A 25166-nucleotide genomic window follows, 5' to 3' on the forward strand; every position below is an offset into this window, starting at 1 on the left:
GCAGGGGGCCCGGGTTCGATCCCCGGTCAGAGAAGTAGATCCCGCATGCCGCAACTAAGCCCTGGCGCAGCCAAATAAATAAATGAATATTAAAAATAATTCTCAAATGTACAAAGAAAGGTTTAATATCTTATTCTCAAAGCTCCTATAAATCAGGAACAAAATATTAACAACCTATCAAGACAATTCAAAGAAATTCAAAGAGCCAATCCACATATGAAAAGATGCTCAACCTCACTCATGATTCAAGGAATGACCATTAAACAGCAGGATACCATTTTTTAACCTAATAGTTTTTGCAAAATATTAAAAGACTTGTAATGCCAAGAGGTAAGGAAACAGGCACAGTCACACAGAACACAGAACAGCAAAATGGATTAAACCTGGAGAGCAACTTGACCTAGTCAGGTCAAGTCTAGGAGTTCTCTCCTACAAAAACACTAGCCTGATGATGAAGTAAATAAATAGGGATATTAACTGCACCATGGTTTATAACTGTACAAATTGAGAATTGGCCTAAATTTCCATCAACCATGGGGTGGAAACATATTGTACAGTCATCCATGTGAATCCTGTAGTAGCTAAGATGTAGTAGTAGATGAATATGTACGATTTGGAAAGATAATCAAGGTATATTAAATGAAAAAGTCACAAAACATGTACAGTATGATGCTTATTTTGTTAAAAAAACAAACAAACAAAAAAATACATGGATCTCTGGATATATGGTTTGTGCATGCAAAAGGCTAGTCTGGAAAGTTTACATCAAAATGTAACAGTTTATCTCCAAGCAGGTGGGATTAGAAGAAGGAAGGAGGAAACATGTTAAGGGGAAGAGTGGTAAGATTAGGAATGACCCTGATTCTCTCTATTGTTTCCGGCATCTTCCTAATTTTCTATAATACTCGAGTTCTTTTGTAGTCAAAAAGAATTCAATGAAAACACTAAAGATTTCATAATGAAATACAGAGAAAAGGGTAGTTCATTCTGAAGGGAAGGGAGAAGCCATCTAGGAGAAAACTACAGAGCTAACCCTCAAGCTGTACTACTGTCCCATGGGAACATTTATCAAAAAAAAAAAAAAAAAACTCTATGCAGATCAGTGTTGTCTTCATCAAAGATTTAACACAGACTGAGTACTCTGGTGTTCTTAGAATTCTTCATCCACACACCTGGTACGTAACACACAATGCCCATGATGGGGTACTGACTCTTTCTGTAACTATTAGGCCACCAAAAACTGAAGCTAGGACCTATTGTCTGTGGACCTGCCCTGTAATAAAAAACCTGTCAGTTTTTTTTCTTTAACATCTTTATTGGAGTATAATTGCTTTACAATGGTGTCTTAGTTTCTGCTTTATAACAAAGTGAATCAGCTATACATATACATACATCCCCATATCTCCTCCCTCTTGCATCTCCCTCCCACCCTCCCTATCCCACCCTTCTAGGTGGCCACAAAGCACCGAGCTGATCTCCCTGTGCTAAGTGGCTGCTTCCCACCAGCTATCTATTTTACATTTGGTACTGTATATATGTCCATGCCACTCTCTCACTTCGTCCCAGCTTACCCTTCCCCCTCCCAGGGTAAACCTGTCAGTTTTAAACACTTTGTATACAACATTTCTCACAGCAGGACCCTCTGGAGTATACCCATTTCAAAAACTGTGCTCCCACTAAACTATCTTCTATTATCATGGTCTGCCTGACAAAGCCATTTATCCTTTGGAGACTGATGCCCTGGCATAGCCAGTAATTCCCCCTGTGAAACAGAAGCAGGAGTAATTATGGGCTGGCCATAAAGTGCCTTCAGTTTTTAAGTAAAAATAAAAGACACATTTTTCATTTTCAACAAGAACTTTATTGAACAATGTATCCACCCTTTTGTTCCACTAGCCTCTGCCATTTTTCAAGCAACTTCATAATTCCATCTTCCCAAAACTTTTTATCTTTTTGAGCAAAGAACTGTTCCAAGTGCCTGTTACAGTCTTCCAGGGAATCGAAATTTTTTTCATTAAGAGAATTTTGTAGAGACCTAAATAAATGGAAATCCAAAGGTGCAATGTCTGGTGAGTACAGCAGATGAATCCGAACTTCCCAGCCAAGATGTACCAGTTTTTGCCCGGTCATCAAAGAAACATGCGGTCTTACATTATCCTGATGGAAGATTATGTGTTTTCTGTTGACTAATTCTGGACGTTTTTTGTCGAGTGCTGCTTTCAGTTGGTCTAACTGGAAGCAGTACTTGTTGGAATTAATCGTTTGGTTTTCTGGAAGAAGCTCATAACAGAGGATTCCCTTCCAATCCCACCATATACACATCACCACCTTCTTTGGATGAAGACCGGCCTTTGCTGTGGTTGGTGGTGGTTCATTTCGCTTGCCCCACGATCTCTTACGTTCCACATTACTGTACAGTATCCACTTTTCATCGCCCATCACAATTTGTTTTAAAAATGGAACGTTTAGGTAGAGAATCGCATGCGGAAATACGGTCAAGAAGGTTTTTTACGCTTAACTTAAGTGGAACCCAAACATCAAAGTGATGAACATAATCAAGCTGGTGCAAATGATTTTCAATGCTTGATTGGGATATTTTGAGTATGTCGGCTATTTCCCGCGTGGTATAACATTGATTGTTCTCAATTAATGTCTCGATTTGATTGCTATCAACTTCAACTGGTCTACCTGCCCATGGAGCATCGTCCAGCGAGAAATCTCCAGCACGAAACTTCGCAAACCACTTCTGACATATTTGATCAGTCACATAACCTTCTCCACACACTGCACAAATCTTCTTTTGCATTTCAGTTGCGTTTTTACCTTTCTTGAAATAATAAAGCATAATATGCCAAAAATGTTGCTTTTTTCTTCTACCTTCAATATTAAAATGGCTACACAAAAATTCACCAATTTTGATGTCTTTTTTTAAATGCGTGCTTATGTGACAATTGTCACATACAATCTAACAAAATTGTTTCGAATGAAGTTAAAGACAACTAAGTGCTACTAGAGCCATCTTACGGAAAAAAACAAGCGAACCTTTTGGCCAACCCCATACTTGCGTTTTCCTCCTCAGCACACCAGGGCCTGTAGTTAACCCATGAAATAAAGGGAGTGAAGCAAGATCTTGAGAGTAAAAAGGCTAAAAGTAGCTTTATCACAGTGCCATTTCTGATTCTCCACCCAACACTTGGTACTGGCTTCCATAACGAAGGAGGCACGTGCACTGGGCTCCATGAGTGAGAGGGGCTCCGTCCTCACACGGGTGGTGGGTCTGCACCAAGCCATGGACACACCCATGCCCAGCCCTCGTTGTGAATAAGGACCAGCATCTGTGAGGCTGGCTGGCCTTGGGGAAACAGAGCCTATAAACACTGAACAGAAGGGCATGAACCCTGGGGCCTAGGCTGACCAATCGCTTACTCTGACCACCGTATGAGGAGTGTCCACAGTTCAGGGGGCCTCGTGTGCAAACACACTCACCAGAACTTACTCATCCAGATGTGAGTCACGCCATTCAAAGTAGTTTTCTAAGAGCCCGAACAATGGCTGTTATGGCTCCTACACAAACCACCTTCACAGGCTGTAGGTTTTCACATATCCTCAGGGGTCAAAGTGTGTTCCATCTTTAGTTAGAATGGAATTATTTGAAAGTAAGGTGTGAGTCAGTCCCAAATTTAGGAAACAAGACAGGACAGTATCACCTCCCAATTCTTATTACTTCTGGCTACTCTCCTGGTCATCAAGCTCAGAACCTTGGAAAAAACTTTATTCTGCCTCATCTCCCGACCTCTAACTAAGATGACCAAGTAATTTACTACCCAAACTGGGACACTTCTAAGAGTGAAAGGAAGTCCTTTTAGTATTAGGTTGACGCATATGAAATGGCCACCTGGGATCATTTTTGACCTACAGAAAGGCAGCTTCATATGATTCATCTATGCCAGGTCAATAGGCATAAACCGTGCATCTCTGGTGCAAACAAGGACATATGGTCACCGAGCACCTAAGCCGTCACCAAACCCTTTCCCACCTGCTTCCCACACCAACCCTTTCTTTCCCTTTCCCCATTTGAATCATCTTGGTTCAGGCATTCTTCGCCTTTAAACTTAGGCTGCCAAGTGCTATGGTCTCCTTGCCTTCAGTCTCGCTCCTCTCCAACCCATCCTACCAATAGCTAGGAGATCCCCCTTCCTAAAACACAGGTCTGGCCTTTCACTCCTTGTCTGAGAAGGATCAATGGTTCCCAGAGCCTCTTTCAGGCTGTTATTCAAGGCCCTTGGTGCTCTCTGGCCACTGTCTCCACTCTCTTCTCTGTTCAGTCTGACCTTTATGAGACGCCCACTCCCCCAGCACCATCCTCACTTCTATATGAGTGTAAGTCCTTTGCCTCCAGCCTCGTTCACACTGAATATCCTTAAAAGTTGAACCCGCCCCCCCCCCACCGCACCCTGCCTTGCATTCCTACTTCCTGTCCTGTTCCCACCTCCTCTCCTTAGTCTCTAACTTCCCACTCGCCCAGGGGCCCAACACTGGATTCTATGCTGGCTCCTCAGCTTGGCCACAATACACCCCCCATCTCTGACCAACATCTGCTCTCAGATCCTCTGGGAGACCCCTGCTGAGCCAGCCCAGACCCTGCAGCCTCACCTGGCACCCACCCACGGGGCCGGTGTGATGAGGAACTGTCACTGCACATGCAGTCAGCCAGTCCAATGGAATTATCCCATTTCCCGAGCAAGCCCTGGATTTTCTGGTTGTTGGTACGGTTCCCTCTTCCTGGAATGCCCCTCCCTCCCTTATCTTATCCTCCTGAAATCCTCCCCGTTCTTCATGACTTCAGCCTTCTCTGACTTTCCTCCCACACCCATTCCCCACAGATGAACCTCTTGAATCCATGTCACCTCCCTCATCACATGCCAATGCATCCCGCTTGTCCCAGGGTTGCCCATACACTTATGTCAACCAGACTGTAGGCTCCACAAAAGCAGCCATAACCATTCTTTTGAGCCTCAGACCTACTGTACTACCTGGCTCATCGAAAGTGCTCAATAAAGACTTACTTAGTTGTACTGATGAAATGTGTTTGGTCCATGTGTAAATTATAAGATGGCTTGAATGCAATTAGAACTTCCAAAACTTCCTGAGCAATAGCTGTGTGGTTAGAATAGTCCTAAAATGACTTCACTCGGCAATAGAACTTGTAACATGTAAATTCTGATATATTTGTTAAAAATCATTCATCACTTTATAGCAGCAGAATATAGGGCTTATTTTCCAGGCAATAAGCATGATGGATTTGAAGACACAACAGGCAAAAAGTTTTAGGTTCCAAATTAGGCATCATCAAATGACACAAGCCAGTGGTCAGGGAGGGAGAGTAAAACTCCAACACAAGTCCCAAGCCTTGAAATGTCTAGAGGCAAACCCCTGACAGCTCATGAAGCAGCTGCAGGTGCCAAAGGACTCAATGCCAACAAAGAAACCAGGGCAGTAGATCACAGACCCTGGTGAAACTGAGATTCAAGTGAAACTGAGATGGGGCAGTGAAAGAAACATGAAACTGAAGACAGTACAACCTGGGATTGGCAAAGGAAAGTCAGCAGCCACGAAACTGATACTCAATCTTCAACAAAGGGGAAACTACATACAGTTTTTGCCTAAGAGGCTAGAGGTGTGCGCCAGAAAAGGACAAGACTGACCAGCCCCACTGAAGTCCAGGCAAGAGACCATCTGTCAAGATCAGAGTAAATGATTCCCTGCAAAATTAATGGACACTTCCTCCACAATGTAATTTGCTTATTATAGCTAACATTCTGCATTGAGCAAGTCAGTTTGGGTGTTTACCTAGAGGTATACTTTAATAGTCAATATTCAGAGTTGTAGAGACACTACATTGCTTAAAATCAGTTGTTTCTTTCATTATTGCTCAAACTGCTTAAGGGCCAAGGTGCCAAGTGGCAACTGTTGCTTTGAAGAACAGGCTCCAAACCTAGTTGCCACATTCTCTGGATTCCAATTAAAGTATAACATTCATATCACATGTCCCGAAGACCCCATCAAAATCAATATTAAAATATGTACCAAGTACCAAGCTAGCTATCATCATAAAGAAAACACAGATAAAGGGGAAAAACCATCCCTCACTTCAAGCAGCTTATAAACTACAACTCAATTTTGAAAAACAGTTAAGCCCCCGACAGTGTGGGTACAGACTGGAAGTGCGACGGGGTGGGGTTGGATTAACTGGAAAAGGCTGCCAGAGGTGGTGCAATTTAAATAGAAGGAAAGGGCCAAACACTTAGAAACAGGAGTAAACCAATGAAGACCGTGGTAACGTAAGGCAGACAACGTAGTAAGCTCTCCTGGACGATCAGTGCAGTAACTCTCAACTACCTGCTCCTGCAGCACGGGTAACTCAGGACCAACAAAAGTCAACTGAGGAATGGCTCAGGGAAGAGATCTTCACCAGAGGGGAGCAGGTCAGAACATGGAACCCGACCCACACAGGCCCTGCAACTAAAAACGAAAAACCCCGAGGCCATCTGCCCCCCTAGGTACCTCCCTCAGCACCCAACTGACCGTCAGTATTATACACCTTTATCTTCCGCTGAATGAATGTGAAGAATAGATAGCAGTGACCTCTAGATGAATGATCCAAGCACAACTCTAAGAGCAGAGTGACCCTTAGTAACTGCCTAGGCTTGAAACACAACTTTTCCATTTTGTTTGCATCTAATCCACCTTCTCTAACCATGGACGCAATACACATTCCAGCATGTCTAAATCTGGAGTTCCTTAACGAAGTTTGAAGTTGCACATTTCCAACTTAAGACATTTTCTATGTCCTTATCTTTTGTACCTAATGGTCAGAATAAAAACAATTGAAATACGGGGAGGAGAAAGAAAACCTACCTGAAACAGAAAATGCATGTCAGGCACTAGTGGGAAATGGGTTTGGACAGGTCGGGGAAGGCAGATTTGGGAGGCTTCTCCGCACTAGAGGCCGTCAGAGGCTCCAGAACAGGTCAGTGGCATGTGAAGACCCTGCTGCAGGACTGGCTGTCCAGCAACAGTGATACACACCGTAGAGGCCAAGGGAGACGCGAGAGAACAGAAGCTTGACAAGGTGTCTGAGTTTCCTTCCACTTCCAAAGTCCTGGCTTAGGTACAGAGCCAGCAGCCCTGCCTCTTGGGTGAGTAAAATGCAGGTGACTCTTGGGATTCTCACCTCCAAGGGTTCATCCCAGAACACAACGACCTTACCCTAAGTGAGAAGGTCTCAACCACGGGTGATCTTGATCCCCCAGGAGACGTTTGGTGAGGTCTACAGACGTTTTTGGCTGAGCTTTGAGCTGCTTTTAAGTGGTGGGTTGCAGCTGCACATCCTTTCAGCAACTGCCCCCATGTGCATTCGCAGAATGGTTAGCTGAGGAATACAAGATATCTTGCAGTTATTTTTCCCCTGCAAACCCAACTTGGTTCACTGATGCTAATGGGCCTCCAACATTGGACACATTAATGTTATCCTCTACCAAAAGGGCTAACTAAATACTGACAAATATTCAACAGGGCCCCATGTGCCTGCCATGAGCTCCTTGGGCTGGTTGAAGACACTGGACATAGGGCCAGGGCTCCACAGTCCACACAGGCCCTCAGTGTCCTAAGCCCACCTTCAGGGATTCACCGCCCATAGCCCAGTGGTCGTCTCCCAAACTCAGAGCCAAGATTCACGGCCCAGATGTTTTAGCAAAGCCCTGGCTGGGAACTTAAGGAAGAACATAAAACCACAAGCAGGTGTGGTCCAATGACAGCAAGGGAGGAGCCAAGTTTTCTCTTGCACATTAGCACGTGTTTGGATATTCACTAAAGTAAATTCTTAACTGACTAATTCACAGTTTCACTTTGTCATAGTTAAAGCAAAGTGTTTTATGTGACATATGCTTCTGCTAAATCGGGATCTTGTTTTCTCCTGAGCTGCCACACTGAAGGCAGTGATGCATGATGCTGGTTCTGCTGCTCGTGTGAGGGCTTGAGAGAATGCCTTTTCACACGTGGGAATCCCAGCTTCACTGAGCAACTTTGAAGCGGTAACTACCGTGCAGCAGTATGCCCACTGACAAGAAAACTTCAGCTACCGTACACAGAGCTATCCTTAAATTATGTCCCAGTAGGAAAAGGCCTGCATAGTACGAAAGGTGCCTACCACCCTCTCCACCTCGTTCCTCACTCTTCCCGCAAAGCACATAACACCAGTTGGTTAGATCCAGGACACTGACCACTACTATGACATGGTCACTGGCGGCCTAAGGTGACACACAGCGCTTCTCCCTTCTCTTCACCTTCTCTCCTCCAGGTCCAGGGATCAACAAAACTGAACCGGAGATAAAGGCTCCTCAGTGTCAGGCCCTCTCTGTTCTCTCCCTCCTGTCTTTGCTTTGCAGGGTACACAACCAGAGCATGGTAAGACCCCTAGATACGGATGTGGCTCAGGTGAGCTGAGGCCATTTCCACCACCCAAAACACTGCAATGCTCCAACCCAGAACTCTGCTTTGCAAGGCACTGGGCTTGGGGCCAATCAAAATCTAGTGGAACTTTGTTTAGTATTTGGCAATTGTTCCTTAAGAGGGTCCCAGGGAAGAGTACAGGTACTTACGAGGCAGTAGTCAGGCATCCTTGAGTCCCTGACCGTATCATCTCTGTAGCATGTAATCTTCACTTTAAGTCCTAAGGCAATCTTGATTGCCACACACTACAGTTTAAAAAAAAAAAAGTAACTTAAAAAACCACTCCCCCAGTTTTAACTTGGGGAAAGAAAGGCAGGATGTTCAGAGAGAATTCGCAGAAGGAATGTAACCCAGACAAAGAAAAGCCAGGTAACAAACCTTCCCAGTGGCCCAGCGTTGCATAGACCCACTGAGAAGCTAGAGATGTAGAGATGGCCGCATATTAGGAATACTAAGCCAGAGGGAGAGTCTGCAATTAGTAACGGACCTGGATACAGGGCAAAGGCTGCTATAGCAGTAACCCAGTCCAGCATGGCCCAGAGGAATGGATCAGAAGCTGGCTATGCCAAGTATGGTTCACACACCAGCAGCAGCAGCAACACCTGGGAGCTTCTTAAAAATGCAGAATCTCCAACCCAGACCCAGTGAATGAGAATCTCCATTTTAAAATATCCCCAGGTGTTTTGCATGCACACTACAGTTTGAGCTTTTCCCCAAATCACCAAGGCAAAAGAACTGCATGGCCCCACGCCAGCCCAGAATTTCTCAAAGGCCTTCCTTTCCTCTCCCCATTTTCTGCTTCAGCCCATAAGAGTCTTTTCTGCCCTCTCCAGGGAGCAATGAGGAGGCAGTCTTTTGTCTTACTTCACCCCAAACTCATTCCTCTCTCAAAGGAGAAGAGTAGCTAATCCAAAGGATTGGATGTTATCAGCAGGTGGAGTTATTACGCTCTTGAAACAGACTCTGCCCTCTCTCCTTTCTCTCCTGCCCCACCCCTCCTTGTTCTGCCTGTGCTCAGGACTGCAGGTTCACCTTGGGCTTCCTGTAAGCATCCTTTGGTTAGCAGACCACGTGGCCTGCTTTGCAGACTCAGAGCCATCTTGGCATTTTGGCAACATCGTGACCTCAACAGTTTACCAACAGTCCTGAATATGAGCGTAACAGAGCGCTGCCTAGCCATTCCTGAAGCCCCCATCTCTAACTAGTTTTTGGTGTGGATATTCTATCAACCCAAACCACAGAGGCTGGGGAGACAAAGACTCTCTAGCTCAACCCTCCCTGGAAGTTACTGTCAGCATCTCACAGTCTTACTCTTATTCAAAATCCTTAAATCTCAATCCTTTCGGTTTTTCTTTATAAAGATTCCAGTCAAACTCCTAACAACTCTTTCTAACATTATAACCAGATCGCTCTTTGAAATTTGGTGGGTCCTCACTAATAATTTGCCACCAAGAGCATGGAGTTCCAAATGGGTAGAGCAACCAGGAAGCATCATTCTGGAATATGGTTTACATGTTATGTAGTAAGAATCTCCTCCTTAGTAAAAAGTACCAGTTGTGGTTTTTTTTTTTAGTTTGACTTAGTTTAGGTCAGCACCATGAAAAATTATAATTAAATTTTTCATCTTTGTGATGGTTTTTATCTTTCTTTGGATGAAGAAGAATGCTCAAATAGGGTGGGAATCAGGCAAAAAGGCATTCTTGTGTTTCCTACAACAATGGAACAAGTTCCTCCCTACTAATATCATTAATAACAATGAATTACAGACCAGGCTCTCTTAAGCTTCAGTTAAGTAAACACAAATCTTTCACCGCCTTTCCCCAAGTTTAAAAATGATAATTCACACTCCTTGACACCGAACTTATTTCTATAACACTACAGTTTTGACCTTTTTACCTGGCCTCACAGGCGCATACTCTGATGGAAACCAGGTTACAACCGGAAAAAATGTTAAGGATACACAAGTAGTTTGCAGCTTCTGAACAGAGGCTGAAGGTCACTCCCCCCACTCCTCAGAGGACCACACTCAGGCAAACAGGGATCAAGAACAGAGGTGGAAAAAAAAAAAAAAAAAAAAGAACAGAGGTGGGCAGTAGCGGCCACCACACTCCAGCAAGGAGAGCCAATAGAAGGATTTCTCACCACCTGAGGCTTTTACGCTGGAGTCACAAGCACAAGCACCAAGCAGGAGCACCTCCAAGAGACTAAAAGGCCCATGATCTATGAAATCTATTCGAAACTCTCCATGGTAGTGGCATACTCTTAGGAGTACATGATTGCAGAAACCAAGCAGCACCTGAGCACCTAGTACCTGCAGAAGTAAGAACAGAGGGTGAAAGTATCAGACAAATAAGATCTGGAAAGAGAAAAGGAAAGAGGGCAACCCAGGTGACACACAGCTTTTGAATCCTACACCTAATGTGGAGATGGAGCTATTTGATGACACAGATGGTAAGAGGTGAAAATCAAGCCAACGTGGTGACAGGCTGCCATGTTATCAGCATGCCAGGCCTCTGCGGGGCCCTGGGGGTCAACTCGTTTATCCAGAGAGTGCACAGACAGATGTGGACTCCCAAAGCAGCATCTACCCTTATTAATCTTCTAACTGGAAGCAGAGGGACGAGAGCCCTGCCAGAATGCACAGTAAACACTGGCAATCCCAGAACCACAAAATGCCAGAGAAGCAGCACCTGTGGGCAGGCTGAGACTCGGCTGGAAAGGCTGGAACGGAGCATTCTAAGGACCACCAGGACTCACACACCGGGAGAACTCGAGAAGAGGGGTACACGGGGATATCTGGTAGTAGGAAGCAAACCTCTTCTGAGGTTTAGGAAAAGAACTGTTTCCCTACAGACTGAGGTGTGAAAAAAAAGTAGGAATTCAGACCGGGATGAGGCTGGATGATGAAATAAGACAAAGGCCAGTCACTAGCACTTGGGCATTAAATGAGAGGTGCACTGCATGCTAAAAAGCAGAAAAACAGCTGCTGGTCCTAGGGTATATCAGAGCTGGGCGGCAGCCAGGATGGATGGTGGAATCTGGTGGGATTTGGAGGGACTCTCAGTTGTGAAGATCGAAAGAATGTTGGAGCCAGGATGTCATTACAACCTGGAGTCTCAAACCATTACTTTCCATCAACCAAAACAGTGTGGCTATAGAGCAATGTCTCCTTAACCTTGAGCTCTGGACCAGCCACATAGAATCCCAGAAACATGAGAAAACACATCAATTAAGGACAAAGCCACCGAGTCACTTCCTTAAGTGCCACCCCAGCCCTCCCAGGCCAGCTCCTCCTGGTGATTCTGGCAGGACAACAGAGCTCTAGGCTAACTCTCAAAGACTCTCATAAGCTGGCCCATTTTTATGTAGTCCACCCTAGTCACCCTCTCCAGTTGTTTCTTACAGACTCTCCCTTCATCCTATTCAAAAGTGAGCCCACCTCCTCCCACTCTGGAGCCCCAAGCCCCTCTTGCTTCCGTTCCCTGTCTCAGAGAGGGGTGCCATCCTCTCAGTAGTCCAGGTAAAAAGCCTCGACACTCTATTCACTACCCCTCTGCCTTGTTAATTCAAGCAGATCCCCGATTCTCCTGTATCTGTTCACCGTTTCTCTGTCCCCCCCACCAATACCCCTGTTCAGGCGGCCCCTTTCTCACTAGGGTTAAGCAGTGGACCCTTGGCCTTTAGCTTGGCCCCCACATCAATCCATCCTCCTTAGTGCAGCCAAACTGATGTTTCAAAATATAAATCTCACCATTTCCCTCCGTTGCTCAGCACTCTTCAAAGACCTCTCCACGGCTCTCAGGATCGACTTCTCAGGCATCAACAAGATCTCTAACCATTTCCGCCTTGGAAATAACACTAGTTTCGCTTCCCTGACTGCACCATGCTCTTTCTCTCCTAGGCCCTCCCTCTGCCTGGAATGCTCTCCCACCCCTTCCTCCCATTGTCTGGCTACTCCCACCTGCAGGTATTGCAGCCTGGGTTTCACTTCCCCTGAGAAACGGTCCAATTCCCAAGCCTAAGGTATACATCCCTCCTCCTCCGCACTGCCCCTTTCACAGGCCCCATGACCCCATGTTGTCAGGCAACATGTCTGCATCCCCCACTAAACGCAAGGCTGAGAAGGCAGAGCATCTTATTCACTGCTGCATCCTCAGGACCTAGTTCACAGTACGAGCTCAAGGTCTGCTGTCAGATAAGTCTGTCTCCTCAGCTTATCGTGGGTGAGGTGTGGTCTCGTAATTCTCCATCTCCCCCACCTCATTCAGCAAGCCCTGGAGAAATGCTCACTGACCAAGCCTCACTTTGCTGCCTTCACTGAGGGAGAATTCAAAGGGATGAGAACATCCCACCCTAAACAGCCCAGCAGTGGGAACTAACCCATTATGGGAACCAAGGTTGCCCTGATTCTGAATCGTGTACTTTTCACAGCTGGAGGTTATCTTGGAGATCACCCGGTCCAGGGTTTCCTCAAACTCTAGGGTACTCCCAGGGCTCCAAGAACCACCCATCTGGGGGCTCAGACAACCCATCATGCCACGACCTTCTTTCATCTTGAGCTTCAGTTAAGGTTGGGTTTGAGAAAGAGTTTCGAAGCTAAAACTGGACAAGACCCCAAATTCAATTCCACCCCCTCAACTTACAGATACAAAACTGAAACACAAAGAGGTTAAGAGACTGGCTCTGGTCACACAGCTCTTTAGTGCCAGCAACCAGCCTCGGGATTCCGGCATTCTCTCCAGGTTTTCATGTACTTTTAAAATTGTGTATGCTATAGCTCACACAGCATACACACACGTAGAGAATAACTATTAGGAAGTATCTGTGTAGCTACACCCCCAGCCAAGAACACTAGTGCCCCTCCCTCTAAAGGCGAACCACTAACCTCTTTTCAAATAATTCCCACTTATACAAGAATCTCTGAATGACAGAGCTGAGCTTTGTCTATAGCTGAACTGCATAGAGTTTGTACTGCTTTGTGTCTTGCTTCTTTGGCTCTGCGTAAAGTGGGATCCATTCACGTTACTGTGTGTAGCTCAAGTTTGTTTTAGCTGTTGTGTGCTGCTCCATTGTATGAATACACCACAATGTGTTGATCTATGTTAAATATTCAAGGGTATCTCTCCTATGTTTTAACATCAATACTGAATCAACTGACTCCACACAATTTCAACATGACTGTAATGAAAATATCTGAGTATCCAAGGTAGGAACATGACCACTTCTCCAAGCAGGCTTCACTGGCCGGATGTTTCTAAAAAGCCAAGAAATGGGGAATCATGCAGGTGGGCCTCCTACAAACACAAATCCTCAGCAATCCACAGTGCTTCCTTAGTGGCACACAAATCGGGTCCTAAAAATAAAGTCTTGCTATTTGCTAATAAATCTGAATCAATAGGAATAAGTAGTAACTCTACTGCTAATGATACCAGGTATACAGACAGAAATTGATAAATAACCTTCACCCTAACCAGTTCTGAATTATTCAAGTCTAACATGAGGCTCCACGTGTTGCTTCCAGCACAGAGCTGGGCTATTCCCGTAAGAGAAGAGGTACGCTTTTCTTTCCTTTCAAGCAATACAGTGCACCTGGCTTTGAAGAGTCCCACATGCTAGAACTTGATTCTCTCTGACCAAGGCTCCAAGAAGAATAAAGACACTGGGCTGATGACTCTCAGATTAGCTACATGGGCCAGGGCTAACTGGTCACTGGCACTAGTTAAGGTCCTAGAAACCCTGCCTACACTTACCTCTCCCATCCACAGCTTCCACTGCTCTAAAAACCACGATGAGGAAGTTTCTAAAGTCAATACACAGGCACATGACAACTCAATCACAGTCAAGACCAGAGTCTAAGTAACAGACCACATACCTTCCTATTAAAGCAGAATGTGTTACGGGACCAGAGGGAAGAACCATGAATGCTGGGCACCCAAGTAGGGAGAGAAGCAGCCACAAATCTTGAAAAATGCCCCCAGAAGAGTTAAGTCCTGTACAACATGCTCTCCAGATCAGCAGCTTGCCAACCTTACCCACACCAGGTCCACCGATAGCGACTTTTTCAAAGGTGGCAGGGCTTAGTGGACAAGAGCAAGGCTTTCGTCCTTATCCTACTAACAGCAGCATTACAGTGAACCGTCTTACAGGATGCCTACTGCATGCCAGGCGCCCTTCATACACAAATGCAAATTCTCAAAAGAACCTTAAAGTCATGTGAAAATGAGGACAGATAGTGTCACTGTCCTGCTCAAAATCTTCCACTCGTTCCTCATCTCGGAGTACGAGTCCAAAGCCGTGCAATGGCCTCCAAAACCCCACACGATCCGGCCTGTGCCCCCTCTCTGAGCTCATATCCTACTCTCCCAACTCAGCTCCAGACACAGGCTTCCTTGCTGTTCCTCAAAACTCCCAGGCCCACTGCACCTCAGGCCTGGGCTCTTGCTGTTACTCTGTCTGGAATGTTCTTCTTCCAGATATCCACACTGCTTGCTCCCTCACCTGCTTCAAGTCTTCGCCCAAAGGGGAACTTCTCAGCACAGCCTCAAATCGCACCATCACTCCTCTCTCCCCGCCGCATGTTTCTCTTCTCCGCTTCATTCCCCACCCCCACCTCACCCCAGCACTTAGTGTCTAGGAACTAAATACTTTATCTTGTTTGTCTGCCTCACCTTGATGTAAGTGCCATGCGGGCTGGAGCCATCGCCCACCATTTGCTCTAGGTATCCCCGGCAGTTGGTATTTGAATGAATAAAATAGCATTTACTCTCAGTTTACATAAGAAAGTGGGGTGGGTAATTAATTGGCAAGATTAAGCACCCTGCCAAGCATACTAAAAATTACCAGAGCCAGGATTTGACCCTGGATCTGCAGGACTCCAAAGCAACGCTCTGAATCCACCCTTGCCTCTCCCTCCAGAGCCAGTCAAATGGGCTCTTTTTTTTAAATCCCTAAACATGTGTCTCTCAAAGCAGCCAGTCCCTCTGTAAATGCAGACCCCTTACAGCATCTACTGAAGATGGAAGTTAAGGAACCAAACCTTTACTCCATTAGTAAAGAATTTCCAAAGATGTTTGTAGCACAGATTGGTGAGGATGGGTTTATTAGCGATATTAACCACCTGGAAGACCTTGAAAATGTCAACAACAAAATTATATATACATATATATATATACACACACACACACACACACACACATATATACAGTTTAATATGGTAAAGGGAGAAAACACAAAGCCAAACACCTCTGGATTCAGACTAGAGAATGCCTTACTCTACACAAATACATCAGAAGAAGATCCTACAATCATAGTGCACTACTAACAGAATAGCAGCAGATACGAGAGCTACTTTTAAATAAATGCTCACAATAATGAGGTTTCTACAATACGGAGATTTCTTTTCAGGATTATGTCACATATTGCCTCTGGACCAGTTCTGTTAAGACTTTCATTCTTTGGTGGAGATCCTATTATGTAAGGAAATGGCAAAAAGAAGAAAGAAATAATACTCAGATTAGATCAGCTCCAAGATTACTAGCGTGGGAACCGAGGCCGTGCCTTCTAGTCACAATATTGTTGGCACCTCAGTTTAACCACTACCAACTCAAAGGTACGCAGTGAGGCCAGCGCTAAAGGCATCACTACCATCATTTACAATCAGTAGAGTTTCTTGCTCGAGTTGTCAAATAAAAGAATTAAAACTGATTATTTTACAGAAGCAAATTCTATTCATAAAACCACCAAGTCCCTACCCTGCAAAGGGCACTGATTAGTCATAGAAACAGAGATGGACCTGACTTCAAGACTATAATTTAAATTAGTAGACAGGAGAACAGATCCTTCTGGGTTGTGTCCTCTTTGCAAGCTCTGGTGTGAGTTCTCAAGACAGGCTGCATCCTTCCCTCAAATTCATGTTCTCTGGGTTAAATTAGTTGAGACAGAACTCAAAAGAACCAGGAATCTGGGCTTTCCTGGTGGTGCAGTGGTTGAGAATCCGCCTGCCAATGCAGGGGACACGGGTTCGAGCCCTGGTCTGGGAAGATCCCACATGCCACGGAGCAACTAGGCCCGTGAGCCACAACTACTGAGCCTGCGCGTCTGGAGCCCATGCTCCGCAACAAGAGAGGCCGCGACAGTGAGAGGCCCGCACACCGCGATGAAGAGTGGCCCCCGCTTGCCGCAACTAGAGAAAGCCCTCGCACAGAAACGAAGACCAAACACAGCCAAAAATAAAATAAATAAATAAATAAATTATTAAAAAAAAAAAAAAAAAAAAGAACCAGGAATCTGCTAAAACCCTATCTTCCTTAAGGGGTCAGTCATAACTAAGAACTATAATGGCCATTATTGTTACATCTATTGCCGTATGTTTACAGAAAGTTTTGCAATTACCACCAGTAGTTATTAAGGTCCTTAAATTCTCTGCGGTTCACACTGGTAAAGTTATCTCATTAAGGTAAAACTGCAAGCTTATTAACATTAGGACTTGAGTTTCTAGCCTTTTCCACCATTTCTTTAACCTACTGAAGAACTACCTCTTACCAACTCATCCCCCCTCTTCCTATAAGGCAACTTGAGCATACACAAGAGTCATCTGGAGACCTTCATGCGATGCATTTATGGAGAACCTACTATTTGCCAGGCAGGCTCTAGGCATTGGGGTATGAGAGGAGGAAAAGACAGGATCCCTGCACTCAGAGAACTCACATTCTAGTAGACGAGAGAGACAAAATCAGATACACAGATAGCTGCTACAGAGAGAAGTAAAGCATGGTAGGGGGCTTGGAAACAACCCAAATGGGGGAACCGAGCGTGCTATTTCAGACAGAGTAGTCAGAGACGGACTTTCCAAGGAAGTGACAACAGAGAGGAGACAAGATGGAAATGAGGAAGCAAGGCCCAAAAGCCCACCAAGTCTTTTCCATGGAGGAAAGCAAAATAAAGAGGACCAAAGTGCTTCTCCAGAGGATCTGGGATGAGTCTATGAGTCCACATTTCACACAACCTAAGTGACTCTATTACGGGTGCTCCGAGAGCCTCACTGAGAAACACTGCTATAGGATAAACACGGAGTCCTTTGTACACGACAATGACGGTACTGACCCATCAGAGTAAGTATAGCATCAACACTGAGATGTCTCACCAAGAGGCAAAGATAGGACTCTTACTGAGCCACCCATCCACCTGTACCCACCAAACTGGACTCCACTGGCAGACACACAGTAGGGGACACCCACGCACCTAGGCTTGGAGACACCATATGGCACCTTAACCAGCTGAGCACCGGCAGCAGTGTCTCCCTTTGACCACCCACTGTGTGTGATACTTGACATAGTTATTCCCTGTGAAAACCCTTTTCTGTCTGCCCCAAGCAGACATCAGGCCCTTCCAGTCCCAAGTACCCCATATACACACTTCCATCAGAGAGAGAAACTCCCCAATGAACTGGATGTTTCTAAACTGGCAGGCAGAAGCTCAACTGTTTGATCCAAGATAACAAATAACAATGACTAATGACAATAATCAAATCCACATTGTTGGGCTTCCCTGGTGGTGCAGTGGTTGAGAGTCTGCCTGCCAATGCAGGGGACACGGGTTCGGGCCCTGGTCTGGGAGAATCCCGTGTGCCGCGTAGCGATTAGGCCCCTGAGCCACGGCTACTGAGCCTGCGCGTCTGGAGCCTGTGCCCCGCAACAAGAGAGGCCACGGTGGTGAGAGGCCCACGCACCGCGATGAGGAGTGGCCCCCGCTTGCCGCAACTAGAGAAAGCCCTCGCACAGAAACGAAGACCCAACATAGCCAAAACTAAATAAATAAATAAATTTTAAAAAATTTTTTAAAAAAGCAAAAAAGCTACTTCCTTAAAAATCGAATATTAAGGTCCAAAATATGCAGCTATTTGAGATTTAAAAAAAAAAAAAAAAATCCCCATTGTCAAGACACTTATGAAAATGAACCAATTTGCAACAGTGTAACACCCAACCCAGTGGCTTTCTACTTTCGCTACAACAATGTTGTATTAAAACAAACTGGGTCGTTTATTTCAGTAAGACATTTATTAATGCAATGCAATTACCCAATCTCAAACACCCAAGCATATTACTGCCAACATTACACTTTCAAATCATTTCATTTAATTAAGGTTACATGGAAGCTGAGTGGCTGCTTATGAATAATGGACATTAGAGCCCTTTCCCATCACCAGGATTTAATAGTTGTTTCCCGAAGAGATTGTTTCAGCTGTGCCTCTAGCCCCCTGCCCCCACTACCAACACTGCTGAATGTAAGGAGGCACTTTCTAAAGCTCCCATCCACTCTCTCCAAAAACTATCTGCTCAGCACCTCTGTGGTCAGCATTGTTCTAAGTACTGGGCATAGAACAGTGAACAAAACAGACAAAAGCCCCTGCCCTCAGGAAGCTTACCATTCTAAAGCCATTTCAAGCACTGCTTTGACATAAAACCAGAAGCCTGATCTCTCCCAAGAGTCACTGATGCCTCCCTGCTGCTGCTGTAACAAATTTTGCCAACTTTACTGCAAGGCTCACCATGATTTGGAGGCAGACAACTACATTTTACATTTGTGCTAAAGATTAGGGACAAATGAACTTCAGAGAAAAAGCTCATCACGGGGCTATGGAACACTCGCTGCTCTGATATGGTTTAATTATTCAAGCCAGAGAGCTGCTATTTCCTTTTCTTTATGTCTGAACATCAAGTGTGGCCTCATAATTATCAGGTTCAGATAGGAAATTGCAACTTGCTTCTATACATTAAAAGAATGTCCAAAAATGCATCGACTACCCAGAGATAGGTGCTGCGGGGCCCATGAAGACTGAAGTCAGTGCAGGGGTTTATCACGGCAGACTTCATCGGGGAGCGCCTTCTAAATGCCCCTCTTCCCCACTCTCCTGCCTGGCTTTCATTATCATCCTGGCTGAGAGCAACTCAGGCTGCTGTTCTTATCTCCCAGGCATCTCAAATGCTATTTTTCTTTAAGTACATGGCAGTTTAGCTTTTGTCCAAAGCCTTAAGAGCTGCTACACCAATGGAAAAAAGAGAACACACAATTAACTCATTTTATCGATTTCCCAAGCTAAGTCCTGAGACTGAACAAATGAGATCAGATTGCAAAAGATTAAACTTCCATCTCACAGCCCCATTTATAACATTAAAATCTATCTGCCACCTGAGCTTGATTTCGTGGTCTTTGCTTCCTCTCTTTAAAGCACCCAGCACACCAGGTTGTTACTTCATTTGGTCCTATGAAGCAAGCAGTGGCAATTATCACCATTTTACAGATGAATAAACTGAGGCACAGGTATAAGGAAAAGGTGGTAGAATTTGGGTTTTTTAAAGCATGTTATTCTAATACTGAATTTATGCTACAAAAATTTGGAGAATGCACAGAAGTCAAGTCACAGCTGCCCAAAGAAAGAAAGAGAAAGGAAGCCCATGTCTCACAGAGGGCCAAGCCTTCAGCTACTGGACTCCTACGAGGCCTTTGCCCACTCTCCGATCACTCTCCCCAAGCAGGCCTGCTGTCCCACATACTGACAGAGGGGAAGGGACAGCTGGCATCAGAAAAGAGGAAGGCAAAAGTGCCAACTGCCATCTCTTATAGATGGGCACCCACACCTACAGAATCCATTTCTATGGGGGGGGGGGGGTCTGTCTTCCCGAAAACCTCAGCAGAAGGCACTACATTAAGACCAAAAAAAAAAAAAAAAGACATCTTCAGTAAGAATGAGTGGCAATTGCTGTCATTCAGTCCAAGAAACAGTCATTGCCACTTGTTCCATGAGCACAAACCAGCGAGGCAGGAGGAAGGCAAAAGAAGAGTGGGAGATGCAGACCCTCCTCCACCATGAAGTCCAGGGCAGTGCAGGGCCACAGCTCAGCCCTGGGAACAAACCTGTGGACCAGCACGCGAGCCCCCTCCCAAGCCCAGCCCAGCTCAGGGGCTCAGCGCAGGCCACGCTCTGAAGGGAGCAGACCTGATGTCAAGGCCCCGCACTGCCCTTTCCCACCCGTTTGATTCTGGGTGGGCTATGGGCCCCCAAGGCCCAGATTCTGCATTTGTGAGCCAGGGATACTCGTCTCCTGGAGTACCGCCCTCACAGGGTGATCACAAGGATTAAAAAACATGTTTAAAGCAATTACCATAAAGCCTAACTGAGCATATGCTTTATGTGTGTTAACTACTATGATTACTAAATTCAAGGTAAGGCTCTAGATGATTTAGACCTTCTCAAACTATCCCTAGTGAAGGACCATGTATTAAATTTCCAAACTATCATACTGATGTTTTTGGAAAATAATGATAAAAATGAATCACCAGAAAAATCACATGCTTGAACGTCACAGCAACGCTGACTTGCCTAATACTTCTCAGGCACCTTCCAAAGTTGCACTAACTCGTCCCGGTCACCAAGATACCACTTAGGAAGGCTCATCATGTGACAGGTACCCAAACAATACTCAAAGAGCCCAGAGGGGCAGCCAGGTTTCTGAGGGCAGCTGGCTTCTAATTAAGGGGTAATTGAGGCCTGGGGGAGAATCGGGTTTATGTAATAAAGTTACATAACCCACTCCCAATTCAGACATTTGTCCAAGCTGGACAAGCATGTTCAAGTGTCAGCTGACTCCTTCAGAAGCCTCCACTCACACTGCCCTAGAGGGAACTTGGCAAAGAGCTGAAGGACCAAAGCAGGAATAAGAGCTCATCCTTCTTGAGGGATCAGTGTCACCACATCTGGGAGCAAAAATGTGATGATAATCAAGGCTGGGAGGTGCCAGGGCGACCAGCAGTGTCGGCACTACTTCAACAGCTGGAGCATGTGGCCACCTCCTCAGTGAAGCCCATGCAGTGCTTTCAGAGATCTACGGATAAATATCAATAGAACCTTCCTTCGGAGAAGATCTACATGGTTACCTGCCTGCCCCCTTTCCTCACCCAGGAGGCTCCTCGTTGCTCCACAGGGCATTTGAAAATCACAGATATGGGGGGGAAAAAAGGACTAAAAGCCAGAAGACCCAGGTTCTACTCTGGACTCTACCACTAACAGGTTGTTTGATCTCGTACAAGTCGCTTTCCTGCTCTGAGCCTCAGTTTCCTCACCAGTACAGAAGGGGAACAAAGGCGATGTCACTGTCAGGACCCCTTCGGACTCCATGATTTGCAGGCGCTACACCTCAGTGAGCACTTACCTGTCATTTACACCTGACTCCACACCAGCACCTCTGTCCTCTGCTCCACCATACCTGTCCTACGAGTGACAACAGCTCTCCACTGACCCTGAGGTGGGGTGACAGCCTAGACTGCTCATTGCAGTCTACCCTCTCCCCCTCAGGCCTTTCCCCCTCAATCCTCACAATGCTCAGACAGGAGCGGGCCCTTGGCTAATCTTCAAAAGATGTCTGTGGAATTGAGTCTTAAGGCTAGACTCAACTAGCCTTACGTAAGGGAGGCTGACAGTTATGTCACCTCTTTCTTTCAAAGAGAACGTCTATTCCCATTTTATCAAGTATGTATTGAGTACCTACCATGGCCATGCCCTGTGCCAGGCTCTAGAAAGACCACAGCAGAAAAACATTGTCCCTGTCCTCACAGACCTGACAGTTTACCGCTGAAGCCTAGTCATCAGTCTGGCTTCAAAATCTTACAGAACATTCTAGAACTACTAAATAACCTACTCCAATATTTAAATCACCATTATCAGATATCTGTTCCTGTAACATGTTGGGGGATTTTTAGGAGCAGTGAATAGATTTTCTGGTGAGGATTCTGCATGGGTATACAAGGGTGAGTCAACGTGTAATGTTTTAGGGGCGTTGTTTCCTTTTTAAAGATAACTATTAGCTGATCCCCGTCTACTCTGGAAAAAAAAAAAACAGGCTTGGAATGTTTCCAGCTACAACTAATCAGAGATGACAAAAGGAAGAAATAATGCAACATCATTACTCCTTCCATGTCCCACCCAGACCCTGTCCAGCTTCCCCATGTCTCCAGGACTTAGACACTGAATTAAAATATAGGGATTTCTAATAAGTGTGATAATGTTTTCCTAGATGATTCAGAATGGGTCAAACAAATTTAATTAACAAAAATTGGAAGTCTAGGACAGAATCCTAAGAATAATCATATCACATTCCTGTGGTCCTAAGAGACCAAAGTTCTCAGCTACAGGACATACAACAATTGGTATCACTCCACGAAAGATGGGGCTACTTTTCTTTCACTAGCAATCCCCCAGTAACACGTGGAGAGATATGTCCCCATAATAGCCTTCTCCCTGGTGGCACAGTAGTTAAGAATCCACCTGCCAATGCAGGGGACATGGGTTCGAGCCCTGGTCTGGGAAGATCCCACATGCTGTGGAGCAACTAAGCCCGTGCACCATAACTACTGAGCCTGCGCTCTAGAGCCCGCGTGGCACAACTACTGAGCCCGTGTGCCATAACTACTGAAGCCCGTGCACCTAGAGCCCAAGCTCCAAAACAAGAGAAGCCACCGCGATGAGAAGCCCGCGCACCGCAAGGAAGAGTAGCCCCCGCTCGCCGCAACTACAGAAAGCTCACGCACAGCAAAAAAGACCCAATGCAGCCAAAAATAAATAAATTTTAAAAAAAACCAAAAACACCTTTGCATAAAGCCAGTCTCCAAAGGCCTGGGACGGCACTTCCAGCCCCACTCATGGATCAGGAGCAAGCTTCCATGATCCCTGAGCCCAGTACAAGAAACAGCTCTAGGGACATCAGTCATAAAATCTGAAAACTTTGGACTATATAACTCTACACAGTATACCATCACCCCCTTTCTCCTTGGGAGTCTGGTTTTCTTCCTCTCTAGAACCAAAACCTTATAATCTATAAAATGGGAGAATTAGAATACCTGCTTGCTTCTTAAACGTTCTGAAAAGCCCAGAAAAATGTAAGTGCCTGAAGAAAATAGGGCCATTTTGCTCTGTCCGAAGGCCCTGGCATTCCCAGCAGAGCAGGAGACAAACAAAAGCTACACTTGGCAAATGCCCAAGAGCTTCCCAGCTTCAGCTGACGAATGAAATGATTTTGTTACTAAGAACATCCCTTCCTCTTTCAGACCCCTCCCTGCCTTGGACTTGAACCCACAGAATAGGCCCCTCCCTGGCTTATATAATATCCCTACCACGTGGCACGCCATGTGATAACCACTTACTGTACAAAAGGAGCAAAAAACGAGTGCTGGGCCGTCCCATCTCCTCCCCACAACTGTGCTCCTGCACTGCCAGGTTCCATGTGGAGACGAAAGAAAGAAAAGGATAATGGACTTCAGCAATGACTGCAATACGTTACCACAGGCTTAATGAAAATGGCCTTTTTATTACCACCTCAGCCTCCTACGCTCAATGCAATCAAGAAAATGTTTGTCAAATGATTCCAACTCCGTAGGACACAACCAACTTTTTTTCCCTAAACCCTGAGACCAGCTAGGATGCCCAGTTGTCCCAGTTTGTCTGGGACTTTCCCAGTTCAGCGTGTCTGGGGAAATCCCCTCCGTCTCAGGCAAAACAGGACAGGTGGTCACCCTGAGACCAGCAGATCCTAGGCTGCTGCTACAGAAAAACAAACATGTAGGTAGGACCACATGTTTCCATCTGAATCCCAATAACACAGCCTCAAGACAAGGGTCATCACAGCCCTTAGCAACTTCAACTGTCTCTCTGGTGACGAGCGCTCAACTACTAAGAGCTGAGAGCCTAGACGAGTGCCAGGGTTTCAGAGTCTCCTGGAGGGCCTGATAAAACACACTAACCCCCAGAGATTCTGGTCCATAGATCTGGCCTGGGACCCATGCATGTGCATTTCTAACGAACTCCCAGGTGCCACTGAGGTTGCTGGTCACAGACCATACTAGGAAGAGGAATGGCCTGGGCTGCAGCTCATCTGTTAACTCCCTGACAAAGCTTGAGTCAGCTATGGACCTTCCCGGGAAGCCACTGACCTTCCTGGGCTTGTTTCTTCATCTATAAGTATGCATGACCCCTACAAGTATATGTGACCCCTAAGTGCTCCTCAAATGCTGTGTTTCTCTCACTTTAGCACAAAGAATCACCTGGAAGGCTTGTTGAAACAGATTCCGGGATCCCCTCTACTTACTGGTTCAACAGGTCTGAGGTGGGCCCAGGAAGCTGGATTCTACGAAGCTCACAGGTGATGGTGATTCTGCTGAGGGGACCACTTTGAGGAGCGCTGTTCTCCAACATACAAGAGGCCCTTGGGCCGTACTTATGCCAATTGTGAACATACAGCCAAGTAGCAATTACCCTATGGGCTTTCACATCGTTCAGCTTTAAGTTTTTTTAATCCTCAACAAATTCTATTTTCTCCTTACTCATTACACCAACAGCTGCATTCCATCTCCCTAAACGTTTTATATGTGGATTCACAGATTGCTGTCGCTGCAGATACAGTAATCTCATGGGCTACAGAAGTTTTCTGCTCAATGGTCCGCCCAGTTCCCGTGACAGGGTCACAGAGAAACTCAGGCGGAAAGGACAATCTCTTCACTCTAAAGATGAGAAAGACCCAGAGATGCAGTGGCTTGCCCCAAGGCCCAGAGTCAGCGAGCAGCAAGAATGAGTCCTCTTGATCTCCAGCTAAAACATTTATACACAT

General features: G+C 45.7%; 1 protein-coding gene across 4 annotated transcripts in view; it reads right to left on the reverse strand.

Moving 5' to 3' along the window:
* The window catches only part of MYO5B (myosin VB), a 370856-nt gene that overhangs the window by 258106 nt on the left and 87584 nt on the right, over positions 1–25166 (reverse strand). For 3 of the 4 annotated variants that reach the window (XM_059894725.1, XM_059894727.1, XM_059894724.1), the window contains exon 1: positions 12263–12341. The exons of the other annotated variant lie outside the window; for it this stretch is intronic. In XM_059894725.1, the coding sequence (XP_059750708.1) occupies positions 12263–12331 (69 nt within the window). In that variant the 5' untranslated portion in view covers positions 12332–12341. Of the gene's footprint in view, positions 1–12262; positions 12342–25166 lie in introns of those variants that run through there. 4 annotated transcript variants of the gene reach the window in all.

Source organism: Balaenoptera ricei, chromosome 14, assembly GCF_028023285.1.
Source record: "Balaenoptera ricei isolate mBalRic1 chromosome 14, mBalRic1.hap2, whole genome shotgun sequence".
NCBI lineage: Eukaryota > Metazoa > Chordata > Mammalia > Artiodactyla > Balaenopteridae > Balaenoptera > Balaenoptera ricei.